Raw genomic sequence first — 17,818 nt, 5'->3', positions numbered from 1 at the left:
GTCATCAAGTTTCAGAGTGCTATCTGCAATGTTTTGAGCTCGTGAAACGTAAATCTCTTGTAGGCTTTTGGCCTTTTCGCCGAGTTTGAAGCTCTTGAAATGTGCCGATTGTATAATTCCTTCATTTGACTAAAACATCTGGCTAGTTCTCAGTACGCGAGGTCTTTTCGAGTTTCATCTTAATTTCAACAGTTTGAAGGGACGTAAGGTTTCCTGTGTGCCCCATGTGTCCCCTGTTGTCTAATGTTGGCCTCTAAATTCATGTCATAACTCAAGAAAACCTTTTTGCGAATCTCCACTTAGTTCTGAACCATGGCTTCATTCCAGGTACCACCTTCAACTTGAATATTGATATTTCATAGAGCGTAAGCTTGTAAATAATCCTGCTTGCAGGCACCATCTTTAGCAGTGTTACATCACTGACAGGATTGCACCGTTCCTTCGTTTCAAGCGAGACTGCGCGAGCTCTGTGTTTGCCCAGAATTAAAAGATTTTTCCTCATTACCCATTGAAGGTTTTAATTTTCCTAGACATCTGGTTTGCTAGCTTCAGTCATTACTCCTGTTATCAGCAGCAGTTCAACCGAGGTCATACAATCACAAGGGCTTTTTTTTTATCGCGGATCAGGGTGGATCGCAGTGGAATGCACTGGATCAGAATCCTGAGCGATCCTGACCGATCCACAGTGTTCCAAGTGATAAAAAAATCCAAACTTGGAATTTGGTTAGATTTGTTATTGTTTTGATTTGTTGGGGACGGCAACTTCCTCGCATTAGGTTAGGATCATAATAGTGGATCGTGAGTACAGTCCACAGGAAAGCTGAGGAAGAATGCATTTGCATGTGGCTTACGTAGAGCATGAATTTTCAGGTGTACAGGTACTGAGAATCCTCGACTGTGGCCTAATTGCTCTGCTATTGAATTTACCTTTGCTTGCTCACCACCGCCTGTAAATTTCAGGCTCCATTTCGTTGATTTAGGACCTCAACTAAAATGGTTTGATATCCAGCAATAAAAGGTGGGGCATCAAAACGTTACATGGCTAAAAAGTTAAGCTTGATTTCCAAAGAGACAAGGTTTTAGGTAGGACTTTTAAGGTGTCTTTGGAGTCCTGTACTTCGCACTGATTCTTTCTAATTCCTCATATCCCGGTATATTTCTTTTTTCAGTTTGGATATCAAATTTCTCAACTCGGCTCTCTTGTTTTGTCATCTAACCGTTCCTCCCGGTGTATGCCATGGCAGAAATCCAACATTGAAGCCCGAGTTCCATCTAAAATGACGCCTGCCAAAGCCAGAAAGACCCTGTTCGAGGTAAGTGTCTCAAAATCCGCAATAAGAGTCAGAGTTACCCATAACACTTAAGTTACAAGATCTTTTCCAGTTGAGACTTTCAATTTTTCCTGTGTTGGATTTTATCTGATTAATTTTGTTTGCGGTTAGAGTAAAAAATATGGAAGTATGATGAAAAGCAAAGGAACAAGAAATAGAAATCAGTTAACTAAAAAAAAGAGAGCAAGCAGAGGCCTCCTATGGCGTAGTAGTTGTAGCGCCAGCTCCATGAACAGAAGGTCTTGGGTCCGATTCCTAGCCAGGCGACCCGAGTTTAATGGTCTCAATCAATGTTTGCGTTGAACTGGTTGTTAGGGAAGGAGGGGGGATGGCACTAAAGCGCAGGATTAGCCCTTGTGGGCTATTTGAAGTGGTAGAAAAAAAATAGAACAATTTAAAAATTACATTTACACTGGCTTTGTTCCTCTTCTACCTACTTTTCTCTCTGACGAAACGACATTCTGTTGTGTATAGTAATATGAAAATAATTAAAAGGCTGATCTTTTGATCTAACAATCATTTCTTTTTTGCTCAGTGTTGCTGAAACTTTTACACTCGGTGACCTGTTTTAATCTGTTGGTCTTTTATAATAGGAAGGCAGGAGGAATGGGTTTTGATGAAAATAGCTGCCTAGTGTTGCTGAGGAACAAAAATTTGAGTATTTGCAAACTTGTGGATGGGTCTAAGACAGGAGCTTAGAGAGAGAAGGTAACTTCAAATTTCGCGAGCCCAGGGATAGCACTATTTAAAGCTCAATACATGTTCAACAAATGGTTAAAAACATTGAAAAATCAAATTTTTGGAATCGGCTCAATGAGTAGAGTAAATGTACCAAATTTCATCAAATTCTGAAACAGTCAGGTCAAAAATTGGTTTAATTTGGCATGAAATGACCCTTCACAATGTGAATGCTGGATCCCTGGTTTATTAAGCCACAGAACATGATCTAAACGTCCTATTAATTTGTACTTACTTTTTCTTCTTTTAAATCAGGTTGCTAAAAACTTTCCAAATTTATTCTCAATGGGGAAGCTGACAAAAAGTGAACGGACATTAGTATCACTATTTGACCTAGAAGATGTCCCTTTAGAGAAATCGCACCTCGTCCAATCGAAGAAGCTTTTTAGAGATGTTGTATCATCCAAGGCCAAGTACAACAAATTGAAATCTGCAGTTGATTCTGCACCTCAGTACTTTGAGAATGCATACAGTGCTGAGCCAAAAGTTTTAGTAGTCGGTTCAAATGGAATTTGGAACAATGTCAGACCTATTCTTTCAAGAAGTCAAAATAATGTTCATTGTGGTATGTCTTTTCATCTTTTGTTTCAATTGTACTTGTCAGCTCATGCCAAGCACAAGTACTGCTATTCACCAAAATTGTATATGTTTTATCATTTATTCATCAGGTACTGATTTTTTAGGCCCATATCTCAAGAGAAAATTTCTCTTAAAATAAAACTAGGTAGCTTATCAGCCATAAGGGAGTGAAAGATAGTCACCATCCAGCCAAAGTATCATTTTTACCATAATTGAGTTATGAATAATTTCGAAATTACAAGATGCATTTACATACAAAAATAATAATTTTTCTTAGAACGAAAGTGTAGAAATACAAATAAAAATCAATTAAAATTGATGTACTTTCGTATCACAAGCGCCATTTGGGAGATAAGTATCACAAGCACCAAGTTCGGCAACCGCCCACTTTCCCGATTGTTTGCAATTTTTGTTACAGCAACCCTCAGAAATGACTTGAAGCTAAATTATATTCGTATGTAAATGCATCTCGTTATTTTGAGCCGAAGATTCGTTTTTAGAATTTAAATGAATGAACATGGAAAATACCCCGTTGAAGTTGATGAACTTTTGTATCACAAGCGCCGTATAAGAGCAAAGTATCACAGGCACCAATTATCAAAGAAATAAATTTTATGAATGTTCAAGGCAAGAAGTTGTGCTGGATCGGTATTCCAAGTTTCAAGCCGAAACTTCGTCTGAGGCGGTTGCAAATCAGTTTTTTGTGTCTCCTGAAAAGTTGGCAAAGTGGTGCTTGTGATACTTTGGCCGGAAGGTGACGAGATATTGGTGGCCGAAGTGCGAAACCACACGCTCTGTTTGCGATGTTGCAGACTCATGTCATACTACACTTTTTTTTCGGAAAACTATTCCAAGTTATATCTTGAAAATTTCGTTGATTTTTCTTCTTTCTTAGCAAAATATTCAGCACAAATTACAATTTATACACTTGAATTATTTCTCCTCAAAGAAACAAAGTAGGAGCGGAAAATTTGAAGCACCACAATGAAGATGCGTAGTTTTGCACTTTGGCCATCGATTTATTGGCTGACAATGAACACGCAAAATATTTTCTGCAAGATTCTACTTGTGAAAAGTTTACAAAATGCTATGTACAAAACAATAATGAAAACAGGCTTATCTCGATATGTCTTGTTCAAAAAAATTTCTGCAGTAACTGAATGTACAATTACTAACATTTATTCCGAAAATTCTCTTCCAAACATTTATTCAAAAGTCCAGAAATCCCAACCAAGAAAATTTTTGACCATCATAAATTTGTCAGTTTTCTGATTTTGATTATAATTGAATGGTTCTAAAAATTAATTAAGAAAATATCAAAATATCTTTAAACTCAGAGATCAAAAATCTATTCAAGTACATAGTGTTACTATAACTTTCCTTCTTCTTGCAGATTTGTTAGTTCGAAACTTCAGTTCTGGCGTGAGACTAACTGTGAAGTTTAACAATTCCAAGTCCGAAAATGTATTTGTCCAAACACGATTCTTCAAGACGGATAGGACGGTACCACCCAAACCTGAAACGAACGTTCTTGACCGAATGAAAAATGCCTTAGGAATCCAGCCGACGAAAAAACAAACATCCTCTTTCTACCCTGACAAATTGTGTAAGTTTGCCTAACCTCTACCTCTCTTCATGCGTGCTTGAATAAACTCAATTTCTCTCTCATTTAATGCTAAAACTTAATTCCAAAAGATGAATTCTATAAAAAAAGCAGCCATAACTTGAGACGTTTCTCATTAATTTTTCTAAAATTTGATTGGGTAACGAGGTACCTCAGAATTGTCTTTGAAAGCTGTTGTGCAGATGGATAGAAATTATTTCATTGTGTTCGATAACTTTTCAAAAAAACTTCTGTATGATCTGTGAGTAGAAGGATTGGTGAAGAAATGTTTGGCCGAAACGCACTGGAAAAAAATATCAAGTCTCAAAAACAGGGTTGCCACCGTCAGGAAATACTGGGAAACGTCAGGAAATTTTGAAAAGTCTTGGAAAATGATGAAAGTATCAGGGAATGATTGTTAGTTCATCTTTATTAGTTTTCAAAAGTGGATTTGACGTTTAGAACAACAAAGTTTGCCTGGAAATACTATTTAAAATTATGTCTTCTTGGCCGTTTGGCATATTTTCAATTGTCAATAAATCTTACCCATATGTGTCAAGGAAATCAGGGATATGCTAGGGAATATAATTTTCTAAATTTCGTGGAAACCCTGAAACAAATGCCAGTGACAAGAGGTTAAAACGATCAACTTTTTCATTTCTTATGACAAAGTTAATTTCAGGTGCAAAGATTCAGTGAGTGATTTCCCAACAAATATTTGGCAGTTCGCACTATGCACCGTTGACCTTTCAAATTTCTTTTCTTTTTCCTCACTATCGTTTCTGTTCAAACCTTTTCTCAGCAGATATAATTATTATTATTTTGCAGCTGAAGCCGAAGCTTCGTTATCACCCGAAGAGCTGAACAGAATGAGGATAGCATTTGCGGAAGGCTTTGCAGTTGGGAACTCTAAACATACCGAGCCTCCCAAGTTCACAAAATTCTTAAAAATGTTGCAACAGTTTCTTGGTGTTTGCCTGGTTATTGCTTGTCTTATTGCATTATTATGTAAGTATTGCTTTTATCCTTTTAAGAATTGTTTCATTATTAAATAGAAATGACAAAATTTTTTTAGACCTAGGTACAAAAAAAAAAAAAAAAAAAAAAAAAAAAAAAAATTGTTGAATTCTCTCAAAAATATTTCAAGATTGTTAGCATGTCCTGGAAAGAGAGGGGAAAAAAAGGGAATATCTTTAATTTAAAATCCACATTCTTAGCATCAGGGATCTGTATTATTTGTCGCTCCTCTGCAAAATCATAAAATAGGAAGGTATACTGAGCTTGAAGAGATGTGCTGAAAAACACTCGATAGGTCTCAATTTGTCCTTTTTTTTCCAATTTTAATGTAAGTATCAAAACTCCTTCTGAAGTAAGTACTACTTTTTAATCGCTTGATAATTTTCAAATCTTAGAATGTTTTAAGAAGAGATTTCAATAGAATAAAACAATTGTGAAATCCATCAAAAATTTATTAAAAAAAAAAAAAAAAAAAAAAAAAAAAAAAAAAAAAAAAAAAAAATTATCTGGAATTGTCCGTTTGTAAAATTGAAAGAACGATGAAATGAATAGTTGAGCTAGTAGTTGGTCAAAGCAATGAGATTATTTTTCAGAATTTTGTGGATACCCAAATTTGAAAGGCATTTTTCTTTTGATATTTCTGTTTTCCTTTTCAAAGACAATGTGCCTGAGGTGTGGAGAGAATATGCAATCACAAGTTTATTTTCAAAATCCTTTTTTATTCAGTCCCTTGAAGATGTGAGTTCAATAAAAATGAATAATTTAACAATCCCTCTCTTAAAATGAAAATTTTAAGCAAGGCAGTATCCCGCTTTGTTTATGAAATCTCATTTATCAAGTCGAGAAATGCAGAACAAGGAGCCTATCAAAAGCTCATGCCATTGTGAGTTTGAAGTTTACTCCGCTCTAAAATATTCATAAGCTTCATCTTGCCTAGTTGTGCTTTTTGTTTTGAAACAATGCAAAAATTGGATGGCTGAGTTTTTTTTATTCAGATTTTAGCAGTATCATCTGGTCGACACTTTTCGATCAAACTGAGGGCCGATTAGAAATTGATTCAGAAGCAGTCACTGTCAAGTTTAAGGATGTTAAAGGGGTAAGTATTGTAACCCAGTAAGTCCAAAATTGCTGCGATTGAAGTCAAACTGTGTTGCTAGTTTCAGAGTGATAGTTATGATTAACGTGTTTTTTTGGTTTTTTTTCATTGACACAGTGATAAGGAAACTGGCGTTGCCCGGAACTCTTTTGATAATCCGATCCTATCTAACTATTTTCTTGTCCGAAGCCTGGACTTATTTTTTAGAACAGTCATGTAAGCAAAGCGTTCCTCAAATTAATAACCTGTGAAACAGCTGCGCAGTTTGGTATGAATCGTTGCAACTATGTACAGTCTGTTGTTGGTCTGGTTAGTAAAACCTGCCACTCAAAACTAACCAGAAAGCATTCTTCTTTTTTCTAGACGTAATCACCACTAACTTTCCCATGATTTTAGATTGCAGGGAGCATTAATTTTTCGCAAATGCGAAAACATGTGTCTTTATTATTAATATAAGAAATAACCCCCCCTCCCCCCACACCCTCCAAAAAATGAGCAAATTTTATTAAGACAACTCAGGTAAATGCTCTTAAGGATTGCTCCTGATTCAGCTCTTGACATTAAAAATGAATGGATCTTTTGTACCAAGCAGCTGTGGAAAACTCAGGAAAATTAGAGGATATTTATTTATATTGTAGAGCCTAAAGCAAGCTGAAGATCAGGGGCATGACAATGAGAGTTTGTCATTCTGAATAGTAGAATTTTATAAATAATTCAAGTAACCCATTAATCATTGCTTGTGTAAGTAGAGCGGCAATATTTGGTAACCAGACAAACATCATGTACTCACTGCAAACTATATATGTATCTCTCTTTATTCTTTACTCTGGATTGTGTGGCTTGATTTCTTCAAGGTTGGCCTCTGTTTGACTTTTTCGTATCTCACACTGTTTTTGCGTGTGTTTTCAGCGACAACTAACGGCTCCATGTTCCGAATACGGATTGGGAACCAACCAGAAGTCGACTCGGAAGAAATCAATGTCACGTTCAATGATGTCAAGGGGGTGAGTTTTTTCTTTGTTTCCTCAACAAATGACTTTTTTTCTCGAGCTACCCTTAGTGAGACTCTTTTATTGCATGAAGAATACAAAAAAATGTGTTCAATTATCATTAGTTTTCTTAGTTGATGAATTCATACCGGTACCAAGCGTACTGCACACTGTAAAAATAGATGGGCTGACAATGAGTCTAACAGAAATACCCCAAGTCATATCAGGTTTAAAACTAGAATAAGAAGTTTGAAGTTTTTTTCTTCCGCTGACGTGCACAGAATCAATACACAGGAAAAGGTTAACGATCATATTTTCATGTTCAAAACTTTTTTTCTTACTTATAGAAACACTGTTCCGTGTTACAGCATCATTGACACAAAATTAGAGGATTTTTTCAAATGATGAATATGTTGTTTTCATTGTTAATTTTTTTTATCACAATTATCTTTTCTTCAGTTTGATATGATTGTAACCACTTAGTTGCAAATTGAAAATTTAAGAATCAACTCTTTTATTGTGCAACAGACCGTTTATGGCTTTGTTTTTATCTTTTTCAGGCTGACGAAGCGAAACAAGAACTGAAAGAAATAGTAGAATTCCTTAGGAATCCTCACAAATTCAAAAAAATTGGAGGAAAATTACCTAAAGGTAAGGGTAACTCATCAAAGTTTTTCTCAACATGTGTTAGCCGAAGAATATCATAAATTCAATAGTTAGGAATTTAAGACAAGTCTGAATGTGATTCATGCTTATGAACAGATTGTGGTTAGATGCTTGAATCGTTTAGACAGAGTGTTACTGATTCTTCCAACATACCTTCATATGTAGTGTAAAACTGATAAGCTCTTCTTTTGAGGGAAAAAGCTTATTCGAACGCGATCTTCCCTCAGAGAGAAATGTTCTTTGGGGCTGTGGCATCATTTTTTTGCACTAAATAGCATTTCTCTTTAAGAGAATATCAGGGGTGCAGGAAGTACTCAATCGGTCGATTGCAGAGCAAATGTGAAGGCACCTGAAGAGGGGTAAAACAATGTGAAGGTCCCTGGAAAAACAGGGAAAAATGTGAAGGCAGAAGGCCTAAATCAGCCAAGCGCATAGATTTTTATGTAGAAAACTGTGTAACGTGCTCTCCAATGCAAAGAAAAAAGTTGAGCGCGCTCTTTTATGCAAAAGGAACAGTGAAGGACGCAGTCTAATGTGGACATTAATGTGAAAGCAACCTCAAAAAATGTGAAGGCTGCCTCCAAAAATGTAAAGGCAAAGAACTTTCTGCACCCCTGGGAGAAATTGTGGTCAAATGAGCTTTTTCCCTTTTAAAATGAGTATTTCCAAATCACCAACTCACTGTTAAGCACACAATGCAAATGACGCGCTTTATTGCGATGTCTGGAAGCTCAGCCTCTCGATACACGTTTCGAGCCTCAATGAATCCTGGGTTACTTCAAGGTCGTTTTCGTGGCGGAAACATGTTTGAATTTTCGCATTGTGATAAATAATTCTTGAGAGCATTTAGATTGCTGGTAATTGTTTTTTGATCATGACTTGAAGAACCCATGAGATCACTTGCCGAGCCTTAAAGTTCTTTAATTTTTACGTATTTATTCATTTATTTCAAGCAAATCGTGATTTAAAAAACTAACTTCAATTTACACCTGCAAGCCATGAAAGCTTGTACGTTTTATGTTCGAGTTTCTGATTGGTTATCATTGTGCACAACAGACGCCTGCGCACTGTTCCTGTATAATTTGTATACATATGAATCGTGCACATGCTCTGTCATCGATAAGTTTCATACCTGATCAGCCACCATGAGCAACATTTAAGTTAAGCCAAAGGAGTTACGTTTCTATGGTTTTGTATTTTGTATGGGACTCTTTAGGCTCGCTCAGACAGCTCGACAAGCGGCATTATAAACATGTAATTGTTTCCCCGAGATTCTGTAAGCAGCTCAAGCAGATTGCATTTATCTTGTGAAGCTCGACATGCGACCTGAACGAGTAATTACTGCTCCTCGATTTTTATCCAATTTTGATTTTTAGAAAATTTGTGTCCAGTTACAGAACTTAGGAACCTTTAACTGAATGTACGATGATATTATTTGAGGTGCTGATGCTTCTTTAGAAAACTTAGAATAAAAGCATAAAAGTGAATATAACAATATAGATAATACTTTTGCAGTGCGCTTTTGTAACACTCAGTGTTGGAATTCCCTGCTTGTTTAGACTTGAAGCTTCTCTGCGCGATCTGAAATATTTTGACAAACAGATGTTCCCAAGAGAATCAATAGTCTTTGATATAATTTGTTTATGACAAGTTCCGATATTCTACCATCAACTAAATTAAATTTTTTTTTTGTTGCAGGTGTTCTGTTGGTTGGTCCCCCTGGAACAGGGAAAACTCTCCTGGCACGTGCTGTGGCCGGAGAAGCCGGAGTACCATTCTTTCGAGCTGCAGGACCTGAGTTTGATGAAATTTTGGTCGGTCAAGGTGCAAGAAGAATAAGAGATTTGTTCAGTAAGTCATAAAGAACTTCTCACTTTTTCTCTGATTTTTTACTATTGCTCTGATCCTATTACTGGTTCAAGTTGTTTGTATATCTGTGTTATCAGATGGTCTGAGAAAATGACCTCTCCATCACGTCTTGTCATCAGGGTTTGCAAGAAGTTGTCATACAGTACTTTTTCCTTCCCTCTGAAAATGCTTAAGAAGTATCAAGAGATTATTGTAAGAACAAGGAGGATTCTGTGATTAGTTTTATTTTTTTAAGACTTTATTCAACAAAGTACAAGTACAAGCAGTTGACAAAGGAGAAAAGTTAAATTAGTTTGCCTGCAAATCTGGGATTACAATCAAAATTATTGTTCTCCGAGACAGCAATAAAAATACTTAGGGAGATGCAAAATAGAATCGGAACTTGAGAAAGTGCGCTAAATGACAAAATGTATAAAGGCAGAAATTACTTATCAGGGAAAAAAGACATAAAGCAAAAAAAACCTAATATGAAGTAAAAGGAGTAGATAAAAGATGGAGTTCTGATAGTCTTAATGACTAGAGATGAAAGAGTAGACCAGTAAGGAGGTCTTTAATATTTACATTTCCAGTTGAGAAGAACTGAAAAATGGAGTTTGAAACAATCGGAGCAATATTTCCACAGAACGAACGCTCGGTATGCTAAAACCGCCTAGCGGAATTTCGCATTCAGCCGTACATAGTTGAGTTCATTCGTCAGAGTGGAAATTTGCTGCGACTATTTCGTGACAACATCCTGTAATTTAAGAACAGTTTCTTGGAGAGATATGATAATCGCTTCATACTTCGTCTCTAAGGACGAGGTGTCGATTTTAATCACGCTTGGTACTAGGGGAACAGCGGGTGGAGGCGGGGGATCAGTTGTTCTAATCACATGATTATTATCTTTAAGTGTTACCGCATAGGTCCGTCCAGGGACGATCCTATTCAGCTTCACATTAGAGACGGTTTTATTAAACAATTGGTCAATATTCAAGGGAAGGTACATATAATAGACTATTTAAAGGTTTTATTTAATTTGTTGTAAATTTGAATCAAGATCTCATTCTGTAGTAATTTCTGGAAATTAATGTAAATTTATCATCTCCTTTTTGTAACAGAGGCTGCCAAAGATCGCTCGCCATGTGTCATCTTCATTGACGAGATTGACTCAGTGGGCGCGAAACGAACCAACTCAGTCTTGCACCCATACGCAAATCAAACCATCAACCAACTCCTTTCAGAAATGGATGGGTTCCACCAGAATGAAGGCGTAATTGTGTTGGGGGCAACAAATAGAAAAGAAGACTTAGACAAGGCTTTGCTCAGACCAGGCCGCTTTGACATTGAAGTCAGCGTAAGTCATGTGTTTGATCAATTATTTAACTCCCGTTATATTTTAATCATGTAATCATATTAGACAATATTTCTCGAGCTACAGAAAATTAGATGTTCTTTGAAAAGTTGAGGGACCAAGAATACATGCATTTTTAGGGCATAGAAAAAAAAAGATTTTTCGTTTTCATCCCTTTATATGTCTCAGACTTATTTTGCAAAGGGATGCAAGAAATGCCTTGACTTTTTATTTTTCAAATGAGTCTTCCTACGTATTTTAAAAACCCACAGTTCAATGAGAAACATAAGGAACAAACTGCTCAAGATGTAGATAAATCAAAAAGAAACAGTATAATTGAGGACTCAAGTGCCCTTTAAAATTCTTAAAACAATTTTTGTTTTTTTTTTGGACCAGTTTCCAGCATGTAGCTCAACTTTATCCGTTCTTGTGGAAGCTTCCCAATCAGTTGTAGTTATCGCTTATCGCCGAAGATAAGCTACATGCTGAAAACCGGTCCAAATTAAGTATTGCTTTAAAAAGAATTTTAATGTGCAAGTGGGTCATAAATTACATTTTTTCTTTTCTATTTACCCATGCTTCCACAAAATTTTCAAAATGATGACCTTTCCATTTTGTTTTATTTTTTGTTCTGTACTTTTCTCTCTCTCTCTCTCTCTCTCCCCCCTCTCTCCCCCTCTCTCCCTTTCTGTATTTGCCGTTTATTCTCCTCCTATTCTCTCTAATCGCTGTGTCTTACATTAATGTGCGATGCTCATGCTGACATACGTCAGTTTTTCCATTTTCACTTGTATCAGATTGTGACTTGCCTCAGAATGAAATTCTCATCCTTTTTTTCATAGGTTCCAACTCCAGATTTCACTGGTCGCAAAGAAATCCTAACTCTGTACCTTAGCAAAGTCCAATGTTTAGCTGTCGATATTGATTACTTAGCGCGCGGTACTACAGGCTTCACTGGCGCTGACTTAGAAAATATGGTGAATCAAGCGGCACTGCGAGCAGCAATTCTGGGTGCTGAGTGCGTAACAATGAAGGACCTTGAATATGCTCGGGACAAAGTTATCATGGGTGAGTAAAGAAATAAAAATAATTGAATCAGATATACCTTGTGAATGGTGAAATGTGCGGTCTTTTATCTGAAAATGATGAATGGTGAAAATTTCACACAAAAATTCATTGTCTTCTGCACAAAGGAATGTATTTCAAACGCGCTTTCAGTACGCCTTACTTGTGTTTTATTTTTTTATTGTAGAACCTCTAGAGATGCAAAAAAAAAAATTGAAAATTTTTATCATGAAATCTCATATTGCTATTTCATGAAATTTTGTGAAACTCCATTCAAAACTTCTGCAATAGACTAAGTATGTCATGAAACGTATGGAAACAGTTAAATCTTAATTTTGAATTATTTGTTTTTTTAAAAAAAAAATCACGAGTCAAATTTTGAAAGTTCTTAACAAACTCTCAAATAGTTATGGCAAGTTGCACTCGCAGGCTGTGAAAAATCGTTGAAATTTCATGTTGCAATTCTGGAATTGTCTCATAAAGTCGCTTAAAATTTCCAGTAACTTTTTTTACGCTTGTGACAAAACACTAGTATTTCCAGGGAAATTTGTGTGACTGTTATTATTTTCTCTCATGAAAAATCAAAAGTCTGTAGAAATTCTGAAACGTGGCAAACAAGATGCGCTTAATTGTGGAGGAGAAGTCATATTGACTGCTGAGCAAACAAAGTTCATCCCAGCATCGAAAATTTTTCTCTTTATGAAAGAGACCCAAAGCTCATTGTGTGTGTAAATACATTCCCTCTGTCAATAGCTGTTGTTCTAAATCAGACCTCTTGTTTTCAGGTCCTGAAAGAAAATCTCGTATTCCAGATGAAGAGGCAAATGAGATTACTGCTTTTCACGAGGGAGGCCATGCCATAGTAGCATATTACACACCACACTCCAATCCGTTGCACAAGGTCACCATCATACCCCGCGGACAATCACTCGGACATGTCAGTCTATCTATCGTACACCTTTCTCCTGATGAAAAATTGTTTTGTCTTCAACAGTAAACATAGAATTTTGCAAAATGTATTTTTAGAAAGTGCCAAGAAAACATCAGAAACATGAGGGAGATATCTTCCCTGCAAATCTAATACCAAATAATATTGATTATTTATGAACTAATTTTTTTGAAACTGTTTTATTCAATTATTCATAAATGCAAAAATGCTTCAAATCGGCCCATTGCAGGAAACAGGAGTTATAACTTAGACCCTTTTCGATCCATTTTTTAAAATTTGTGCACCACCCACTTATTTCCCAGGAAAATGATAATCCTAAATTGTTTCCACCGATGTCAAAATGTGTGTTTTTTTTTTTAATTAGAAACAATGTAAAAAGCAAACAAGGATGTTTCTCTCATATCTTTTCTTTTTATTTGGCCTCTGCTAATTAAAATTAAACTTACATAATGCGTGAAATTTTTTCAGACATCTTATATCCCAGAAAAGGAGAGATATCATGTAACAAAGTTGCAGTTGATGGCGCTCATGGATACGATGATGGGTGGCCGAGCTGCGGAGGAGTTGATTTTTGGACCAGATAAAATCACGTCTGGCGCCTCTAGTGATCTCAAAGTAAGAAGAATCTTTGTATAAACATTGAAGTCTTGGTAGGGTTGTACGGATTTAAAATTCACCATGAAAAGAGAATTCAAAAATAATCACCTGATTTTACAGGTGAAAAATGAGAGGAAGAGCTTTTTCTGAGAAGTTTTGGCCGTCTCAAACATTGATTTCAATCCAATATTGACTCGACTAATTCTTTATTCTCTGCTGAACCAGGAGGCATAATTTGATTCTGCAAGAAATTTCCTCGCAGAAGGCCCCTGAATTTTGTTTTTTGTTTCAAAAGAGAGGATGATAAAATAAAATAAGAAAGGAATGGCTGTAATGTGTGAATGCATGTTGTTTGTTAGTGTTGTAAGGATTGATATCTTGTCTCCCTTTGAATTTTAGAATGTCTAAATTTTTTGTTGTATTCGATCTATTAATAGGCCCCTTTTTTACTCTTCCAGTCGTTACATCTATCATTTTTCTTGTAAAATCTTTCTAATGATGTATCAAATGGTGTTTTCCAGCAAGCAACATCCATCGCAACTCACATGGTTAAAGAATGGGGCATGTCCGACAAGGTTGGTCTTCGTACTTTTGATCAGGAAAATAATGCTCTAGTCAAAGTAAACGACTTAAGTCCAGCCACAACTGAAGTATTAGACTCTGAAATCAAGAAAATATTGCAGGTTAGTAATCGGAGTAAGATTTAAAGTGTAGTGTTTAGTGTATACGGGTGCTGTCTTAGAATCCCAGTGTTGCGGACAGCATAAAATGAGTTGAACAGGATGTCCCCTTTATGTCTTATATTCCCTGGAAGCTCTTATGTTGTAAAAAATATGTTAGCAAACAATGTTTTTCTACAGTTATTTTTTATCAAATATTTAATTTTCAGAAATTTTCTGAGTTTGCGTGTCGATTCCTTACCATGCCTTTTAGAATAGACGGAAAATTGCCTAAGCACTGAATGTGTGTGTCAAGTCCTAATATGTATACCCACCAAGGGCAGTTTTGGATTAATCTCTGATGTATTCCTTTGTATGGAAATTTAAAAAAATCAGAATCAGTAGTAGCATGGCGTGTTTTGCGTCAATTGACCTACATACTACTGACAGTCATGGAAAAGGATCCATTATCAGGGTGTTTGAAACCAACACCTTAACAATTGATTCTTTACCATAGCTTTTAATGGGAAAATATCAGTAGCCGCTTATGTACGCCTTGTCATTGAGAATCGTTTTACAACATTTTTGCTGTTAACTCCTTATGCAATATTTGTAGCAAGTTGAGGCAATTTTATGTGGCCTTTTACTATGACTTACTTTGTTCTTATTAACCTTACATTTGTAAAATGTTTTGTGAAACTTAATATGCAGTAATTCTACTGTTTAGATCTGATTAATTTTCCCCTTCAACTGGCCAACCTCTGAGAACTCTTCAACAATTGTTACGCACTCCATATCGCCATCTTTACTTTATGTACAAAGGATAAAATAGTGCTTGAACCTGTTTGCTTACTTGTTTGTTTCAGGAATCCTATGATCGCGCTAAAAGAATCCTAGTGAAGCATGCAAAAGAACACCGACTGCTCGCCAAAGCACTCCTGAAACACGAAACAATGGATGCTGAACAAATTAAATTGCTCATAACCAATGCTGGAGAAGAAGCGAGCAGCCCGAATTCTTGATCTCCCTGGCTACTGCTTCCATTCTTAGTTTTAAACATTGTTTACTTTTTTCGTTGAAAATCCTCTCTAACTTGCGTAGCCTTGTGAAACCAACCTGGACTTTCCAGTGATGAAGTAATTTCAATTTTTGCGTTTTAAGGGATCTGTTGGAGGAAGAGTTCAAAGGGGTAAAAAATATGTAATTACCATTCTATCAGTATACATAATGCAAAAAAAAAAAATTAAGATGGAAGATAAAGCAAGTTGGTTCTAGCCAATTTCTGAAAATTTTCTCAATATCATTAAAGGTCTCAAAAATGAGTTAGCATTTTGAAACTGCTTCTGACCAGTTAAAAATCGTCATGACTTTGTAGTAAAATTTTTGTTACTTTTATCGATAAGCTAAGTGTATTGATTTTACAATTTTTGTGAAAGCAATAGTTTGCACAAAAAGGAAAAAAAAACAAATATATCATACAGAGGCCTGTTTCTTCTAACACAGAATTCCTTTACTCATAACAATTCCCCCCTCCTCCCCATTTTTTTCTTGTCTGTACTCTATTTTTTCTCTGGAATTGTATCACCCCCTCTTCCACTCTTCAGTATATTTTTTGAATCAAAACATTAAGATCATTTCTTAATAGCATATGAATTCCTTTTGTCTCTGTAAAGTTTTCTGTTTTGATACTAGACAAAGTTAATCTGTGAAATACATACACATGTTTATGTAGATAGTTTCATTTTATTTTTACCCTATATTTACAACCATTCCTCAAGGGTGAACAGCTTAAGTTTATGCTCGCTTAAAATTGTTTAAGATGCACAACAATACTTCGATTATCTAATAAATTGTGGTAAAAGCCTAAGCCAGGTTATAAAACATAGATTAAATCACATAAAGTCTGTATGAATAAAACAAAGAAAACGGAAATCGAAAAAATGAAGAATTGAACATATGAAAATGCCTCATTAGTGATAAGCGGATAATCAAGGTATTACTCTTCTTACCTTTTTCATATGATACTGCCAGCAATTCTTGAAGGTATAAAGCATTGATTGGTAAATTACGATTTGCATGATGTTTTCCGAAATTTTTGAATGAGTCTCGCACCGATGATTTACTAATGAGTGACAGAATGGTCTGTTTTTTTGTTTTTGTTCTGTCAATTGAAATTCATTATCAGTGAAGTATCTCCTTACTCTATAGCTGTAATATACTGTGGGTGCACTGTAGAAGATTTATTTTACTGGCGTATTGAGAATAAACCTTTAAAGAAACAGGGAGGATGAAAAAATTTATCACATCAATGTAAGTATTCTTACCTAAATCTACTATATCAAATTAAAATAACCAACTATTCCAATTCAGAAAGCTGTCTGATACCGATATTGGATTACTTGTGTCCTGATTTGCAACTTCAATCTTATCTTTCGCCTTATTTTGTTTTTATGGATGCAAGCCAATACTTGTTTCTCAAACTATTGCAAGATTTTCATTGCTCAAGGTAGCGCTGCATCTTAAAATTTCATGTGAAAATGCTCGTCACTTTCCCTATATCGCAAACGAAGTCCATTTGAGCAGAAATTTTGGGTTGCCTCATTTAAGAATGGATTGCGATTTCTCAAGCTCCTTGCTGGCATTGAATATCAGTGAACAGGATTTCATTCTATGAGCATGAATTTGTGGCGGCATATAAAGACCATGTCTTTCTTGCTGCATGATCATCTAATTTCTTTTACCAATGAAATATGAGGAGCTTACTATCCAAGAATGTCATAAACGAGGATGCACTTTAGCTCCCATAAAAATTCTTATTCATCCCTTTGCAATGGGCTTGTAAGTTCGCGCATTGTGGCTTGCCTTTAAGGACATGTCATATTCTTCAAATTAAGTGTCAGTGGTGACTTCATCGCCTCTGAGCCTAGGACTTGCAGGGTTGGTAAGGAGATAATATCACATCAAGTAACACATGTTTAGCCTTTGAAACTCGGTTAAGCGTTTGCAATGTGTTCCTGGAAAGAGAAAATACTGTGGAGAGCCGCTCTGGTAGTGTGGAGTTGTGACTCCCCGCGAGGAATGTATTCGAATTTCGCGGTTTTATGGAGTGTACTCGCGTAGCCAACTCTGTACCTCTTACACCATCACTCAACTGTTAGGCTCTGTATGCATTTGATGCGCATCTCGATTCCTGACCCACCCTTTTCAAATAATGCAATACTTTTGCCATTTTCCGTATTTTTTCAACACATTAATCACCAAGCAATTTTCTTTCCAGACATACAAAAAAAATTATCAAAATTTAATCATAAATATTTTCTATTTTGCAGT

The 17,818-nt window shown here is 35.8% G+C and overlaps 1 protein-coding gene across 2 annotated transcripts; it reads left to right on the top strand.

Annotated features, from left to right (window-relative positions):
• The first annotated feature begins 31 nt into the window (after window positions 1-31).
• YME1L (ATP-dependent zinc metalloprotease YME1L) lies at window positions 32-16,219 on the top strand. 2 transcript variants are annotated; one of them, XM_019053322.2, is made up of 14 exons: window positions 32-327; window positions 1,170-1,313; window positions 2,325-2,634; window positions 4,042-4,254; window positions 5,080-5,259; window positions 6,264-6,364; window positions 7,914-8,004; window positions 9,718-9,870; window positions 10,986-11,221; window positions 12,061-12,286; window positions 13,069-13,220; window positions 13,701-13,847; window positions 14,351-14,512; window positions 15,355-16,219. In XM_019053322.2, exons 1-14 carry the CDS (start codon window positions 313-315, stop codon window positions 15,508-15,510), a joined length of 2,286 nt encoding a protein of 761 aa, XP_018908867.1. In that variant the 5' UTR covers window positions 32-312; the 3' UTR covers window positions 15,511-16,219. The 2 variants fall into 2 exon arrangements, with proteins under 2 accessions (XP_018908867.1, XP_018908868.1); XM_019053323.2 differs by lacking the exon at window positions 6,264-6,364 and adding an exon at window positions 7,274-7,368 and having other exon boundaries at window positions 33-327.
• The last annotated feature ends 1,599 nt before the right edge of the window (window positions 16,220-17,818 follow it).

The sequence above is a fragment of the Bemisia tabaci genome, chromosome 10 (genome assembly GCF_918797505.1).
Source record: "Bemisia tabaci chromosome 10, PGI_BMITA_v3".
In the NCBI taxonomy this organism is placed as follows: domain Eukaryota; kingdom Metazoa; phylum Arthropoda; class Insecta; order Hemiptera; family Aleyrodidae; genus Bemisia; species Bemisia tabaci.
This window is presented reverse-complemented; position numbering and strand designations above follow the sequence as displayed.

Bases quoted from the DNA above. Each gene is read 5' to 3' on its own strand.
- YME1L (XM_019053322.2), top strand. The intron at 11,222-12,060 runs GTAAGTCATGTG...TTTTTTTCATAG, and splicing joins GCTTTGACATTGAAGTCAGC to GTTCCAACTCCAGATTTCAC. The intron at 13,221-13,700 runs GTCAGTCTATCT...AAATTTTTTCAG, and splicing joins GCGGACAATCACTCGGACAT to ACATCTTATATCCCAGAAAA.